At 38.0% G+C, this 17,012-nt stretch overlaps 1 protein-coding gene across 1 annotated transcript in view; it reads right to left on the bottom strand.

Annotated features, from left to right (window-relative positions):
* Col4a4 (collagen, type IV, alpha 4) overlaps window positions 1–17,012 on the bottom strand; it is a 118,872-nt gene that overhangs the window by 55,662 nt on the left and 46,198 nt on the right. Inside the window, exons 13-20 of the mRNA XM_013519818.1 lie at window positions 14,444–14,524; window positions 13,631–13,684; window positions 12,462–12,521; window positions 10,579–10,623; window positions 10,209–10,262; window positions 9,230–9,299; window positions 8,576–8,680; window positions 3,337–3,501 (exon numbers count right to left, since the gene is read on the bottom strand). Coding sequence (XP_013375272.1) covers window positions 3,337–3,501; window positions 8,576–8,680; window positions 9,230–9,299; window positions 10,209–10,262; window positions 10,579–10,623; window positions 12,462–12,521; window positions 13,631–13,684; window positions 14,444–14,524 — 634 coding nt within the window. The remainder of the gene's footprint in view (window positions 1–3,336; window positions 3,502–8,575; window positions 8,681–9,229; window positions 9,300–10,208; window positions 10,263–10,578; window positions 10,624–12,461; window positions 12,522–13,630; window positions 13,685–14,443; window positions 14,525–17,012) is intronic.

The following is a 17,012-nucleotide window of genomic DNA, read 5'->3' as shown; positions in this document are numbered from 1 at the left end:
ATGGCGGATAATGGGCGGGCAGAGAGAATCACGGAATCTTTGTTAACGTCTCCTACAGAGCAGAAGTCATCCTCCTCCCTGTGTTTGCCTCCTCAGCCCAGTGCTTTGTTCCATCATTCCCCAGGACACCTCCCTCTCTCTCTTTCTCTCTCTCTCCCCTCCTCTCCTTTTCTCTCCCTGTCTCTCCTCTCTCCCTCTTTCCCCTCTCTCTCCCCATTCCTCTCTGTCTCTGTCTCTGTCTCTCTAAAACATGTACACATACATACCATGCACTTGTCATGGCATACACACTTCTGCCACCATAACTGCTGACTAACCTGTCTTTAATCCCAGCCCTACGTGAGCAGAAAACAGACAAAAATAGTTGTCCATGGTAACAAACAACTACAACAGAATAGCAAAACAAAACCAGCAAAAAATAGTCACTATATGAGAAAAATTTTTCTCTTTCAATTGCCAAATATTAGGTAATGAATAAAACATAAATCATGGCTTGCAAATTATGAACACATCTCATTAAAGATGTCAGATAAAATGCAAGCAATAAATTCTACATTCTCCCCCAAGTCCCAGTAGAATAAAAGACTGTCAAGGAATATTATAAAAAGACATAAATCTACAGGACAAGTGAAAAGGGAGTAGTATAACAGCAAACAAAAGTAAAATGCAAAAGGTCTTTGCAGACCCTAAAAATGTTTAGCCTAAACAAGCAACGGGGAAAACTGAGAAAGAAGCAAATTTACATCAGAAATCTCCTCTAGAGCACAGAGAGTAGAATGACAGTGGTCAAAATACGAGGATCAGGGGAGGAGTCATTTAGACAAGAAGATCCCTTCCCCCAAACTGCAGCAGTCAAAAGCAAAAGAAGGCAAAACCAACCAGACTTTCCCAGTGCAGTCTCACCAAAGTGTAAGAAATAGACAATGCCTCAAGAAGAAGACATTAAAAAAACTGTACAATTAAAATAGCAGATAAGGGAGGGCATTCCATCCTTGAAACATGAACAGGCTGTACAAAAGGAACCATTAAAGGAGAAAAAAACAACAATAAAATCCTCAGAGAGAAAACCATACATTTTAACCGTGATAGAAGTTTCAAGAGGAAAGCTGGGCGGTGCAGCTGAAGAAGTCTGCCAAAGCTTTTATAGAAAAATAAAGTGATGAAGAGTAACCAAGCTAAGGTTTAAACAAAAGACATTTAATTGTGCATGAGCACACGTGTGCACGCCCGAGTGTGCGGTAGTGGCGATGGAACCAGGCCCTTTGCACTGAGCTGTGTCTTCAGCCTTTTTTAAATATTTCATTTGGACACAGGATCTCCCTAAGTTACTAAGTTGCCCAAGCTGGCCTTGAACTTGCAAATCTCCTGCCTCAGTCACCCCGAGTGCTGAGATCATAGGAATGTGCCACCACATCTGGGCTAAGACTGTGTTTGGTTTTTATTTTAAAGATAAAAGCATGAAAACATTAACACAGAGACATAAACAAAACAATACACAAACAATTAAAACAATACAGAATTTCAGACAAGGTGATAGGAAATTAAAAATGGCTGTTGTACTACTACATATTGTTATTTTTCAAACTGGTTACTCAGTTAAACAAATATAGGCATGTAAGATTGATCAAACAATTAACCAACAAGTCAATATAAAGTCCAGAATAAGAAAAAAAGGGAGAGAATGGAGGAGATAGTGTCTTCAAAGAAATACTTGAAGAAAATTTTCTAGACATACAGATGTGTTGAACTGACACTTCCCACTGGGTACCTGCTAGTGAATATGAATATACCACCCAAAGGCAAACTGTTATGACATTTAAAGCACTGAAGACTGAAGTTTCTCTCCTACAAGCTTTCCAGAAAGGAAGTAAATTTCAAATAAAGATTCAAGTATATAAATGTTATTGGAGTTTCTAGGAGTAGCACTGGAAAGTAAAAAACAATGCAGAATGTTTCAGAGTCCTAAGGAAAAAAGATTTCCAATCAGAATCTTGCACTCAGCCAAATTATCAACCAAATCACACAGCAGAATTGTCATTTTCAGACAAGCAAGTTCCTCTGCTTTACTCTCTTGTTTACACCCTTTCTTAGGAAGTATATTGCAAGAAATATGAGTCATGAGAAACAAAAGGAGAACCAGAAAGACAGAGGAAAAAAACACATACAGAAAGAGAGACAGATAGAGAGACGGACAGAGACAGAGACAGAAACAGAGAGGATTGAAAACACTTTTTCAGGATAATGGTGAAAATTTTCAAAATAGTATCTCAGCAACAGACCAAAAGTGTAGCTAGGTTGGTAGCACACACATGTAAACCCAGCATTCAGGAGGCTGAGGCAGGAGGATAGGGGCAAGTTCAAGGCCAGCCAGAACTACAAAGTAAGTTCAAGGCAAGCGTGAACTTCATAGTAAAACCCTGTCTCAAAAGCATACACACACACACACACCCATGCAAAAGCATACACACAAAAAAAGTGTAATTTGACCTAATTTGAGCAAGTCAAAAAACTCCAGAAAAGATTCATTCAAAGAGATAATACTGCTAAATTATTTAACAAGTTAGGGTTATAATGATGAGATTTACATAATTCTGGGTGGCTTGAGAGTAGGGTAAACCAACTATATCAAAAACCAAGGTAACACTCAGAGAAAACCAGGTAATTTAAAACATGTTGTGCTAGAGAAGCAATAAATACATTAGGACATGGCTCTGTTCATGCATAGCACTTATATAACCATTGTGTGTCAACAGCGAATACTTATGTAACCAAACCATGACGATAACTATACTGATAATCGGTCATGGCAATGGGAAATATACATATGTGATGGGACACTGGCACACGAGAGTAACATTCATTTTCTGTAGGGGAAGCCAAGAGACAATGCCCACACTGGAAAATGAAGGAATAGCAACATGTGTATATAGAGCATGCAATGCAAAAACAAAGAAAGATCCAGCTACGTGTGTTGAGATCATCATCTCTGGCGAGGAAGGACAGGAGAAGTGGTGGCCTCCTATGATTTCCGTTGTTCATAACAGACCTTATAGGACACTGTGAGTTTTAAACCAGCTGATAAAAACAAACACTATGTTTAAGAAGTATTGATTTACAAAATTCGATCATTCACTCCTAAATCCCCAACTGATTAATTGCATCTGTTATTGTGCAACCACAGTTTATTTATTTGTCAAATAATTTTAATATTACTAACTTGGCTCATGAAATATTATAGAACCATTTTAAATAGTTAGAAATATATACACTTTGAATGATCCTGCAGAACTCAAATGCAGCATAAGTGCTAGCGAATACCAATGAGGAGCACTTTACCATCCGGTCCTGGGGGTCCCTGCAGCCCTGGTACTCCGGGTAAGCCAGGCGGTCCTGGCTGGCCTGGTTGTCCCGGGGCACAGTCAGGTCTCCCAGGTATACCCGCTGCTCCTGGAAACCCTGGAAGACCAGGAAGCCCTGGTGGGCCAGGAGGCCCCACCATGCCTGCAAGAGAAAGCAAGAATGAAACCCACTTGTTCTTGCAGAGTAAAAATTTCTGCAGAAGAAATCAAAATCAGTACATGCATCCTTAAATCATGGAACTCTTAAAGGAAAATGGATGGGGCTATAGGGCATTACACTCAGTGACATATCCCAGGCACAGAAAGAGAAATGTCTATGATCTCACTTGAATAAAATAATGAAAGTCACAGAAGGGGAGAGTAAAGTGACAGTTGTCAGGGCAGAAGCAAAGGGAAAAGAGGGTAACAAAGTCTCAGTTATGTAAGATGAGTACATTTGGGAGATCTAATGCACAACATTGGGCAATATTGAACAATATATACTATATACTTGAAAATTTCAAGGGGCTAGATCTTAAATTCTCTCTCTCTCTCTCTCTCTCTCTCTCTCTCTCTCTCTCTCTCTCACACACACACACACACACACACACACACACACACACACAAATAGTAACTGTGTGGGGGTGACGATACATTAATCAGCTGGAACGTGATAATCATTTCAGTGTGTACCTATGATGGAATGGAGAGTTATATACCTTAAGAAGATAAATTTTTATGTTAATGATACTTCATATCTCAATAAAGCTTTTTCTTAAAAAAGAAAATTGTTGCTGATGACAGTGCTCAAAAGAAGCAGAAGTAGAAAAAAAATGTTTAGACAATTTGGTTTGATACGAAGCATATTATAGCCAGAAATCAAGAGTCAAATCATGATAACCTGAATAAACTACATTAAGTGAAAAAAAGGAAAACATAGCTCAAAAATAAGTGAATAGCTCAGCCATCAAAGTACCTGGCTTCCTTTGAAACAAACACAAGTGCAAACAAGTTTGGGGGATCAGATTTTCCTACCTCTTTACCTTTTCAGGGTTATAGGGTAAGAAATACATTTTATTTAATTAAAATTATTTTTCTTTCAATCTTTCTACCTTAATACCCTGTTAAGACTAATCTGAATAAGCTTATTAGCCATGTAGTGGATAAAAATATAGACTTACCTAATTGTCTATGTAGGAAATAAAACACCCTACCTTTCATAGCAGCTCAGGTTGCCAGGGAAGCACAGAGGTGCCTGATTAGAATTTGGACTCTCCCCTTCTAGCCATGGGACTTTAACAGCTATTTAGCTGTTGAATCTTTGGTACCTGTCTGGTAGGCTTATTGTGAGGATTAAATATAAATTCCGTGTAAAGAGCTCAATGCAATATCTAGCCCTTCAGATGTTCTGTGTGTTCACATGAGGTTCAAAGTGGTGCAACAGCAGGTAAATCCTACCTGCCCTTGACATCCAACTGCTCTTGCTGGTGTCCTTGGCTTAAAGGTAGCTGGAAGCCTCCCGATGAATGTGACCACTTCTCCTAGTTCCTTCTTCCTAAGCATGCCTGGTTCTAAAATCTCCTCATGGAAGACTGCATTTCTCAAAGGTAGCATCACAGCTGCTCTGACCCTGCTTGTTCTTGTACAACTTTGACATGTCCCTACTGCTCCTGCCCTGTGAGCTGAAGCACCTGGGACTGGAGTCCTGAGACAGCTGTTCGACTTTGAAGCCTCCTGTGCTGTATAGAAGCCTAAATAAGGAGGAAACCTTATGGCTTTTGTCTAGACATCCCCTCAAAGCCTCATGTAGTCTTAGGTGGGGCTTTCCAAAGGTAGATGGACCCAGAGTGCAAGATGCTGGGATTAAAGTGTGTGATTACTAAATTAGTGACGTAGTTCTGAGTGTAGATAATGGGAAGGTCCTCTCTGGGACTGAGTGCTACCTGCCCTAGGCTGGATAGAATATAAGGGACAGAAAGACAGCTGCTGCTGCCACTTGCTCCTTGCTTCCTCGCTACTTCATTGCTTTGCTGCCTTCTTGCCTTCTGCCTGCCATGGACTGTTTCTCCTCTGCGACGCCTGTCTGCCATGCCACCCTGTCTTGGAGCCAGTCAATTACGAACCGAAACCTCTAGAAACTGTGAGCTGAATGAACCTTTGCTCCTTTAACTTTGGGAGTTGTGTATTTTGTCTCAGCAATGAGAAAAGTAACCAAGACATACAGGAAAGACACTACGGACCAGGACTGAATCTCTACTTCCTGCACCTCTGTGACTGTGGCAATATGAAAATCCTGAAGCCAGAAATGCTCAGGTTAGTTCTTCCTGAGCTCTTAAACTACAGAAAGAGTGAGAGGCTAATATAGTAACTGTTGTTGTTTCAATCCACTAGATTTTGGGGTGATTTGTTCAGCAATAGACCATGAAAACCCTGTCAGTAACAGTGATATAGCACACAAGTTAAGTCAATAGCTATTGTTATCTTGTGCATATATGCTGGCGCTTCACGTACATTTGCAAACATTATCTTTTCTTCATAGAAAACCTGCAAAGGTTATACCTTATAGATAGCACACACAAAGTTGCGGTCAAATATCAGTAACACTGTAAAAGAATAGCTAATGCGCTGACGCTTTACTATGCACCAGGATTGTCTACATATAACTTCTTTCCACCCTAAAAAGAGCCCATTTTATGAATGAGAAAATTGAGTTACAGAGATGTTTAATCAATGCCCAAGATCAGATAGTTTATAAGTAGCAGAAATTAGAGTATTTCTAGTTCTATGCTATACTATGTGGTTTCCACTATATGGTAAGGCTGAGACCTGATTACAAGCACCTGACTCTCAAACCTTTATCTCATGGCAGGTAATGTAGACAACTCTGACAATTATATATATAAGAAGGGCTATATACTTTGATGTAGTAAGAACAAACGAAAGCGCACCTCCCCTCCTCATATATCTGGCTGCCATCTGGGCTTCCTGCTCTTCCCAAGACCTGACTGGGATTCTCCGCAGTGAGGCACTGGATTACTTGGATGCTTGCTACTGCCTTTGACCTATTGCCAGGAAGGATGCTCCACGCCCTTCTAACAGAGAATGGGCTGCACTGTATTTCATTCTTGACCCCTCGACACTAAGGCATGAAATCAAGTACATTGTGGCAAGCATTAAAATTTTTTTCCAAAGAAAAGAGTGGAATAAAAGATAGGGTGTATCACATACCAAAAAGGTGTTATGCTGTGAAGTTTGTTTCAATCCATGGGATTACATATATACATTTGAGTAATGTAATATAAACAGAGGCAAAATAAGGTACATTTCTTTTTTTTTTAACAGAATGAAAAAACCAAAATAACAACATAAATAAAAACAAAACAAAAACAATAAAAATGATACAGAGTTTCAAAAAATTGTAGGAATTAACAGTGGTTGTTATATTACATATTGCTACCTTCAGTGAAGTTGCTCAGATTAGCAGGTGTAAGAATGCAAGATTGATCAAACCATTAAAGAGGATAACAAATAATTTTAAAAATTAGATATGATACAGAACTAAACAATATGGTAGGAATCTTGGAAACAACCCAAATGTCCATCAACTGAGGAATGGATAAAAAAGATGTGGTATTTTTATACAATGGAGTATTACTCAGCTATAAAAAAGATAAACCCGAGGCTTTTATAGGTAAATGGATGCAACTACAGACCATACTCGTAAGTGAAATAAATCGGATCCAAATGTGTAAACATCGTATTGTCTCCCTAGTGTAAGAACCTGAAAGAGTAAATAAAACCAAAAGTGTACAATAGATGTTATGAAAGGGAAAGAAATTGCTGAAAGGAAGGAACAACTGGAATGAGGAAAAGAAGAAAAAGAAGGAAGCAAGGAAAAAGATGATAGATAGATAGATAGATAGATAGATAGGATAATTATACTGCTAATGTCTAATGGTTCATTAAAAGAAACAGTTAATGCTTAAATTTTTTGACCAGTTTTACATGCTTATATCTGGTAATCTGAACAAATAATTTAGAGACAACAATATGTAATATAAAGTACATTTCTTACTATGGATCATAGTTGATATTTGAAAGCCACTGGGTTAATTTATTTTTTAAAAAGGCTTGTGGAATTAAAAGCCTCCTGTATGTCAGAGTTTGAATCTTCTAGAGACTCTTTTTATCTACTCCCATTGGGTTTTGATTTCAACTTGCTGGAGACACTATTTCATTATAAACAATACTAAAAGTAGAAATCTAAGACCAGAGTCTATTGCTTTCTAACCAACAGAACATTCTGTCTGATTTGTACAACCCTGAGTCAACTGGTGGCATAAAAAGTTCATGATCTAAACAAAGCTATACTATCTTTCTAGCCATCTAGCCCTGCAAAGTAGATGCTAGATTTGCAGATTAAACAAGAATTTTGTAGTTAGCAGCTGAATACCTCAGGAAACTTCTTAGACTTTCTCAGTAAATATAATGAGATTCAAGCTGGATAACATTACATTTAAGACTTTTCTCCTCACAGATTTACTCGTTCTCCCAGTTCACAGAATGCAAATGTCCTCTAACTTCTATCCCCAACCTTACTAGAAATACTAACCAGCTCAGCTACCCAAGGAGCTCACCATCCTTATGCCAACAGGACTCTTTCCCAGGCATTTAGTCAAATGTCACTATGATCTATAGTTCTCTTGTTTTTGTTTGTATTTTAAGAAGAGGAAATCCTTTTCTTTGAAGTAAGGCTGAATCAAAGTGATATTTTTAATCAAAAAATTTTTTGCACATTTTGTATACAAGGATTAAATTGGGGCCTTGGTAGATGAATGGAATTTTACAAGTAGATGTCAACAGGGAGAGCCTTCCAAGAGGGTGGGAAAACTGAGGGAGCACTAGCTCTAGCCACAGTTTCAAAGCTTACATGCAGGGGGCAATCTTGGCGGAGATCTGTTGTATGTATGTATTCTTCACAACACCACTGATAGATCTGATGTCCTGTATTCTCTCCTAATAAATGACTGACTTGAGTTCAGCTATCTTTAACCCTGGCTGTACATTAGAAGTGCAGGGCCACACTCACACTGCAGAGTCCAGCATGCTGGATTTGGGAAGAGAAGGCACTGATCTCTTTCAAACACTCCTAAGACGATCTCAGTCCCAGCTATCATGGGCGATGCTGGTGGATGCGATGTAGGGAATCTCCCATGTAAAATGCGGTAGATTCGTACCTGGACAAGCTTCCCCTGGTTGGCCCGGAGGACCTGGGGGACCAGAGGGTCCAATAGCTCCCACTTCTCCATAGCGGCCAGGGAATCCTGGGTCCCCTGGAGGACCTGCCAAAGATCATGACGGGTGTCAACAAACAGATGCTGTATACATTTTTAAATTCAGACACAATGACCTTTTGTGAGGCTGCTTAAAATGTAATTAGGGGACTCTTGCAGGGGTTTTTTGCCATACTTTAGGTGGAATATTTTAGATTGGGTCTTCCCATGCTGTGCTTCACACACGAACTTTGACTAGGCCCTCTTTGTCATTGATTTGGGCTCCTAAATAAGATGTAGCACCTCAGTTGGTGGTAGTCAGATGATCTTATATATTTTTTAGCAATTAAAAGTATTATTTTCTGAAGGATGTCATAATAGAAATCACAGCATACAGTTTGCCAACTGAAATAAAATTTGATATATTATGCCACAAGACATGAGCCAAGATGTACATCCCTACCTGCACGGGTATAATTGTATTTTCATGTTAAATTTCATGTATTAACTTGCCTAGTGTGCAAGCTACAGGAATAATGGGTCGGACTCTTCTGTCTGGGACACTCAAAGTCTCCCTATTCCTACATAAACTGTGGAAGAACTGAATGCGACACAAACCTTTGAGTGGAAGAGATGGAGTTACCAAAACACCTGGTGGTCCCGGGTACCCGCGGTCTCCAGGATCCCCCTGAAATTATTTATTTGTTCACTTTTCTTGGAAGTACGACTGTTTAACTCATGTTGCCTGGCATTAAACAAATATAAGAAAGGCCATTTGCACGCTCATATACATAGAGACTGTAGGCTGACTAGAGAAATGAATGATTCATGGAGTTCCAGAACAGAGATACATTGCTGTCCTACCTACACACAGAAGTAAATAAGAAGCTGACAAAACTCTCACAAAAGAAAAAAAAATTAAAGTCCAACAAAATTTTTCTATGGTCAAACAATAAATACTTCTGAAGTCACTAAGTTTTTTAGATATAGAATAAGCATTAATATGTAACTTGGCGCTGTAGTACGAGTAACTTATTCACCATGTAAATTCTAAATCCTTATTGCATTCTGGCAGCAAATATTGTCTCCCTTGATCTTAATCATGTCTCCTGGTGCCATGATCACTTGTTGTGAACAAGTACCAAATGTCAGGTCACAGTGGTTACAAAGGAAAGAAACCCATGGCATGGTAGTAAAGGCAGACCGCTCTCTAAGACGCACTCTGTTTTTAATTTCAATATTATGTGATCCCATGCAATTTTAGAAACTTTAAAAGAATCATTTCTGAAATGTAAAACATAATCATGAGGCTGGGGATGTGTCTCAGTGATATTTGCCTACTATGTGCAAGGTCCAGGGTCCATCGCCAGCAGAATAAATAAACAAACACCACACCATAGTTATGCTTAACATGATAATGATAGGATAAAATAATAATCATGGATACTAATGCACAGCATGCATTCAAATGCTACAAAACTAACTCTTTCAAATGTTACATTTTTGAAAGATTCTCTGAAAAAGACTTTAAAAAATAAATTAGATAATGTAAAGGATATGACACTTTGTGACATTTTAAATAAGATCACTTTTTTACCTTTGGGCCAAGAAAGCCAAATAGCCCAGGATCTCCAACCAACCCTTGTTCTCCCTACAAACAAGCACAAGCATATATTTTTAAAAATTAAATATAATTAGGTAACAAATTAGCTCATCCTCATTTAATTTGAACAAAACAGGCTCGCTGAGATGCTGAGGAAAGTATAAACACTGCTTTTGCACTACATCAGATAGTTCTGAGGTTCAGGTCTTGGACCCACAGCCCAATCCTGCAATCCACAAAATGAATGTGTCTGCCTTTCCAATTACTATAAGGGTTGGCATCCAATAGCATAACTTCTGAAAGATGTTGAATTACATTTACTGATGAAAAGGTATCTGTTATCTCTGTAATAGTGTACATTTACCTTTAATCCTGGAAAACCTGGAGATCCAAAGGAACCAGGGTAACCCTAATCAATTCAGGAAAAATCAACACACAGAGTTAAATTAAAATGCATGAGCCAGTTCATTGTACGACTTTTTTCACCTTATCAAATTGTTCTATGGATAGTCTTGATTGCAAAAACAGCTGAATAAACAGAAATTAATATGACAGATTCCATTTATAATTTTTGCTACTTTGATCCTTAATCTTATTTGATTCATGTCATTGCCAGTGTTTTAATTAAGAATATACTTTTGTTCCTAACCTAAAAGCGACTAATAAATACATGAAAAAATATTCAGCATCATTGGTCATTCAAGAGATAGAAATTAAAGAACACCGAGATCCCATTTCACCCCAGTAAGAATGGCTACCATCAAGAAATCAACCAACAACAAATGCTGGAGGGGCTGTGGGGAGAAAGGAATCCTTCTTCACTGTTGATGGCAATGTAGACTGGTGCAACCACTTCAGAAATCAGTCTGGAGATTCCTCAAAAAATTAGGATTAGAGGTCCCATCTAACCCAGCTATTCCCCTTCTGGGTATTTTCCCAGAAGGATTAAAAACATCAGACCACAGAGATATATGTGTACCCATGTGTACAGCAGCACAATTTGTCATAGCAAAATCTTGGAAACAACCCAAATGCCCATCAACTGAGGAGTGGATAAAAAAGATGTGGAATTTTTATAAACTGGTGTCCTACTCAGCTATAAAGAAAGATAAACTTGAGGCTTTTATAGGTAAATGGATGCAACTAGAGATCATACTTATAAGTCAAATAAATCAGACCCACATGTGTAAACACTATATTGTCTCCATAGTGTAAGAACCTGAAAGAGTAAATAAAATCTGAAAGGTACAAAGACATTGTAAAAGGGAAAGAAACTGCTCAATAGGAAAGAACAACTGGGATGAGGGAAAGGAAAAAAGAAAGAAAGAAATAAAGGAAAAAAAATGTATTTATACACAAGATAGCTGAGATAATTGTGCTACTAATTGGTTTATTCAAAGGAACAGTTAATGCTTAATTGTTCAGTCAATCTTGCATACCTACATCTGGTAATCTGAGCAACTACTTTGAAGATAACAATAAGTAATACAACAACCATTGTTGATTTCCTATCATCTTGTTTTGAAATTCTGTATTGTTTTTGTAGTTTCTGTGTTGTTTTGTTTTTGTCTTTGTTTCTGTTATTTTGTTTTTGTTCTTTTCTCTTTAAAATAAAAATAAGAATATACTTTTGTTGTTATGACCTTCCAATTTTAACTTATTCAATTTAATACTTGCACTAGGTCAAATATCTTTAAAAATCACTGCAATATATGTCTGGAAATTAAGAGTTGCTCTGTGAATCATTCATGATAAAAAAAAAAGGCCATAGAAACCAATATTACCCCATTCAGCACTAAATCTAGAGGCAAATAAGCTCAGTGCTTGTGGCCAGCCAGGAACTGGCCTGTATGGTGGCTTCGTGGGGCATCCCATTGATGACACTGGTGGTGATAGTAGTGGCCTGATTATTGTGCTTTTCTCCTAAATTCTATTCCTAGATCAGCATCTTATGTTTATGGAATTGGCTTAAATTAACGACTTCAAATAACTATTACACTGATACTGAGCTACACAAGAATTGCCATAATCCTGTCACTTCTCCCTGTATTTTTTGTCTTCCTCTTGCCTATTCTGTCTGAATGATATCATTAGAAGGAATGCCTTGGGACTTTTACCTATCACACAATCTTTGTTCTCCAAAATATACAGTTCTTATGTGAGATGTCCTCTGCTTCTAAGCACATGGGAATTAACAAATCTACTCTTAAATATCTGTCATAGAAGCTCATAACAAATGATCCTTACCCGAGGTCCTGGGAAGCCAGGAATACCTTTCTCTCCTTTTACCCCAAGGCCAGGTTCTCCCTTTAAAAGATGACAACACTTAGGATTCAAGCAGAACTATTTCATGAACAAGAAATCAGCAACTTAAACAACTACATTAGACTCGAGGCCTTATAGAATTATAGGGAGATAGCAAAAAGGTCTGGTAAAGTGGATGTATGATCAGACAGCACAGTTAATATTTAAATCAAAATTATAAAATTTACTATACTAAAAGACACATTGCCACAAATCACCCTCATGTTGTCTCCCCTCACGTAGAAGCACTTATCCCATCATTCTTGCCACTTTGGAGTAGTGACGGCAATCCTCTTTTGTGAGTTTCTTTAAATGTGCTCCTTGTTGAAGAAAACAATATGTAATCTAACAACCACTGTTAACTTCCCATCATCTCGTTTTGAAATTCTGTATCATTTTTATTGTTTGTGTGTTGTTTCATTTTTATCTTGGTTGGCATGCTATTTTTGTCTTTTCTCTTTAAAATTATAAATAAATAAATAAACAAGTGCGTGCTCTCATGGCTGCCTTGATGTCCTGAATTGATTCAAAACATTTATGGCAGTCTCTGCTAAGTGAAAACCATATGGTGTGTCCTCACTCACATTATTCATTGGATCTGGCAACATACAATTTCTAGGTCTTTCCTAAAGTCTAAGTGACCAGGAAAGGGGGACGTTTTGAATCTATTCATGACATGAAGGCAGCCCTGACAGTGCAACTAAACGACTTCATGAAAGAGGACTTCAAGAACTGCTTCAGGAAGTGGCAAGAACTATGGGATAAGTATGTTTGAAGCAAAGGGAAACATTTTGAGGGGGATAATGGTAATGTGTCTTTTACTATAACTTTTGAAAAAAATTAAACATTCACCGTAATTTTCTTTTTTTTTTTTTTTTTTTTGTTGTTGTTGTTGTTTTTTTTGTTTTTCTCCGGTACCGGGAACCGAACTCACGACCTTGCGCTTGCCAGGCAGGCGCTTTTGCCGCTGAGCTAAATCCCCAGCCCCTCACCGTAATTTTCTAACACACTTCATATAGACTAGCATTTAAAACAATGGCATGTCATGCAAAATAACATTCGAAATTAAGTCAGCACCTAATGTAAATGAAAAAGATATTTAAATAAACTACCTTGAGTCCTGGTGGTCCTGGAGATCCAATCATTCCAGGAATTCCCTTTATACCCTAAAATTATCACAAAGAATATAATCTGACTTATGCACCAAAAAGATTCTGTCTCTCAGAAATCATCTCTTCTGACAACCTGTTTCATTAGTTTATATTAATACGAGATTGCTCTTCACCTGCCACTAATTACCGTGACACTTCAAGACAGTCTAAGAAATGTATGAGGTATGGGGTGGACCAGCATGGAAGCAGTCACTGAAAGTGGCTCATCTTGAGCAAGTTAGTGGAATTAACTAGTAATTGAAAAAAAAAAAAAAAAGGAAGAAAAACAGAATCTGCATGTGGCATCAATAATATTAGAGCTAAAGCTAAGAGAAAAATTAACATCTGCCGAAGAGTCTATTAGGTGTTCATTTCTATGCATTTGTTATCCTTTCCATTATCAAGACATCAAACCCATCTATAGCATCTAAGGACAGACAACTGGGCTCCCTCCTGTGGTCTTTTCTGTTCACATATCAAACCAACATTCAAGAGGCCCTGTATTATGCAGGTCTTGGCACAAGTTAGGAGCCTGAACGATTGCCATTCAGCAGCTGAGAAAACCTGAGAACATGGGACCTTCCAAGCCTTATTGTTCACGCCCAATACAACGGTACTAATAATAGCACCGGCCTGTGAAGGCAGCTTTGGGATCAGCACTGTGATGCAGATAATGTACTCAGCACTTTGCTGCCGTGGGTGTGTGTTCAGGAAGTGTCTTCTGCTACTATTTTACCAAGGTGACTTACGGTTTGATTTATGAGTAGGTATTACCTTTTCTCCTTTAAAGAGGCAAAAGTCAGGCGGCTCTACCAATAGGGTGGGTCCAGGAAAACCTTGCTGGCCAACTTCACCCTTGGAAAAGAAAAAACAGGGGAATGGTACTTCTATATTAATTTATGTTCTGAAGCAAGAAAACTTCTACCCATGCATTATGCCACAGTGCTTCCAACTCTGTGTCATTAATTTCAAATATAAACCACGGCAAAGATGTCATATTATTCAAAATGATAGCTTTTGTTTCTTATTGAAATGATGTAAATACAGTTGAATATAAATTTAAAAATAAACATGACTCATAATCTTATCATCCAGAGATAACCTCTATTAAAGAGTTGGTATAATTCCTTGTGGTTGTGTGTGTGTGTGTGTGTGTGTATATATATATACATACATACACGCATATATCTATATATACAAATGTATATACATATATGTGAGTAAATGGTGTGTTAAATGTAATTTTAAAAATAATCAGAATAACACCAATAATACATAAGCATAACTTAGAATATACAATATAATTTATATTTTATTATTTTTAAACAATGTCATGCTTTTATGACAATTTGTGAGCATTTTCCAATTATACTAAAACTTCTTCAGGATCACGATTTTTTTGTTTGTTTGTTTGTTTTCTGGTACCAGGAACCGAACTCACGACCTTGGGCTTGCCAGGCAGGCGCTTTGCCACTGAGCTAAATCCCCAGCCCCAGGATCATGATTATTAATGCCTAACAAATAATCTATCACAAAAATGTACTATGATTTGTAAACCAGTGTGAACTGGCTAGATTTTTAAAATTTATATTAAATAAATTTATTTATTTTTAATAACATTTTAAAACTATATAAAATAAGTGGCCAAAAGTTTTCATTTGTATTATTATAGATATTGTCTTGGAGAAAAAAGTCTTTTGAATTGATTTTTCAATAACACAACAATAAATTCTCATCCTTAATTCATTATTTTGTATTTTTCTGATTGTTGACATGGTTCTGCACTTAGAATTATCATCCCCTACTGGCAATTAAAACCAGGTCACCTGTGCTTTCAAATCAGGCCCTGCTGGCTGTGGGACACTGGGCTATTTACAGTATCTGTTAACTCTAGTTTCTTAAATTCCTCTACATCTCACTTTTACTCTCAGTGAAAGAGGTTATAACATTGCTTACTTCAAAGTATTATTTTATTAAATAGAAAATATACATAGGTGTGTTTAGCTGCACATTAAGAACAAAGTCTATTTTCAAATAATATAATTACTCAGCCGGGCGTGGTGGCTCACGCCTGTAATCCCAGCACTCGGGAGGCTGAGGCAGGAGGATCTTTGCAAGTTCAAGACCAGCCTGGGCTACAAAGTGAGCTCAAGGCCAGACTGAACTGCATAGCGAGACCCTGTCTCAAAAAAAAAAAAAAAAAAAATTAAATCAAATAATACAATTACTAAAGCCATTGGTTTTGGTAGGTGGGATTTTTGAAGGAATACTATTTCAAGTTTACATGAAAATAAAGGAGTTCAGTCTCTGCATAGATCTGGGAAACTAGCTATAGAAGAGTCTTTTTTCCCCTTTGATGTATCCTGCTAGTATAGTGTTACCAGCTACTCTGCATATTGCATAAATAAATGATTAAACCAAACTCATAAGCAACGCATGAGTAAATGACTCATATGTGCTGGTAATGTTAACTACACTTATTCTCAGAGCTGAGGTAAGTTTGAGGACATCCCACAGAGGCTGGCAAAAAGGGAGCTCTTCAAAATATGGCCCATGTTAGTAGTTTTTCATATTGTAAAAGTACCATATATTCAGTGCAGTCAAAAACACACATAAAAAAGAAAACCACGAAGAATATTATGTTAAAGAAAGTGCATAATTAGATCGCCTGGGAATAATTAGTAACCATTATGTACGGCAGTGTTTCTTAAAATAGGGTAGGGAAACATGTTCTTGAACACCTGAGAATTCCGTATCAAAATTCCATCTGACGCTTCACTCATCTGACAATCTACAAGCGCTAATGCAAGCATATTTGGGATCATGTGAAGGGCCACCTCATAACCAAATACATCCACACTACTCCACAGCCTGAGTCTGCAGATGCACCCACTTGCCTGGGCGTGGAAGGTCACCCAGCTTCGGTGCTTGCTTGGCTCTACGAGGCACGGGGCTTGATTACGTGAGATGTGTGCTCCTGGCTTTGCCGAACATTCGCAGGGGTCCGTGATGCCCCAAGTGTGACAAAGATTATTTCAGTGTCTTTGCATTCAGTCAGTTGTCTGCGTCAGTGGTTCTCAAGGCTCGAAGGGGAAGGAAGTGATGGGAAACTGCCTCCTCCCAGGGACATTTGGACATCTTGACATGTTTGATTGTCACGGTTGAGGGGAAAGGATGCTGCTAGCATCTAGTAGGTAAAGGATATATGCTACGAAAGGTCCTGAAACCCAGAGGATGGCCCCCGAACACAATGAGCTACCAGAAGTGCTCAGGTTGAACAATCCCTCTCTAAGTGTACATTGTAATGTCCTTTTGCTTTCATTGATTGTTCTTACGATCTTGG

This window comes from Chinchilla lanigera, unplaced genomic scaffold, assembly GCF_000276665.1.
Source record: "Chinchilla lanigera isolate Chin_1 unplaced genomic scaffold, ChiLan1.0 scaffold00052, whole genome shotgun sequence".
In the NCBI taxonomy this organism is placed as follows: Eukaryota; Metazoa; Chordata; class Mammalia; order Rodentia; family Chinchillidae; genus Chinchilla; species Chinchilla lanigera.
Note: the sequence above shows the minus strand (reverse complement) of the source record. Positions and strands in the feature narration are given on the sequence as shown.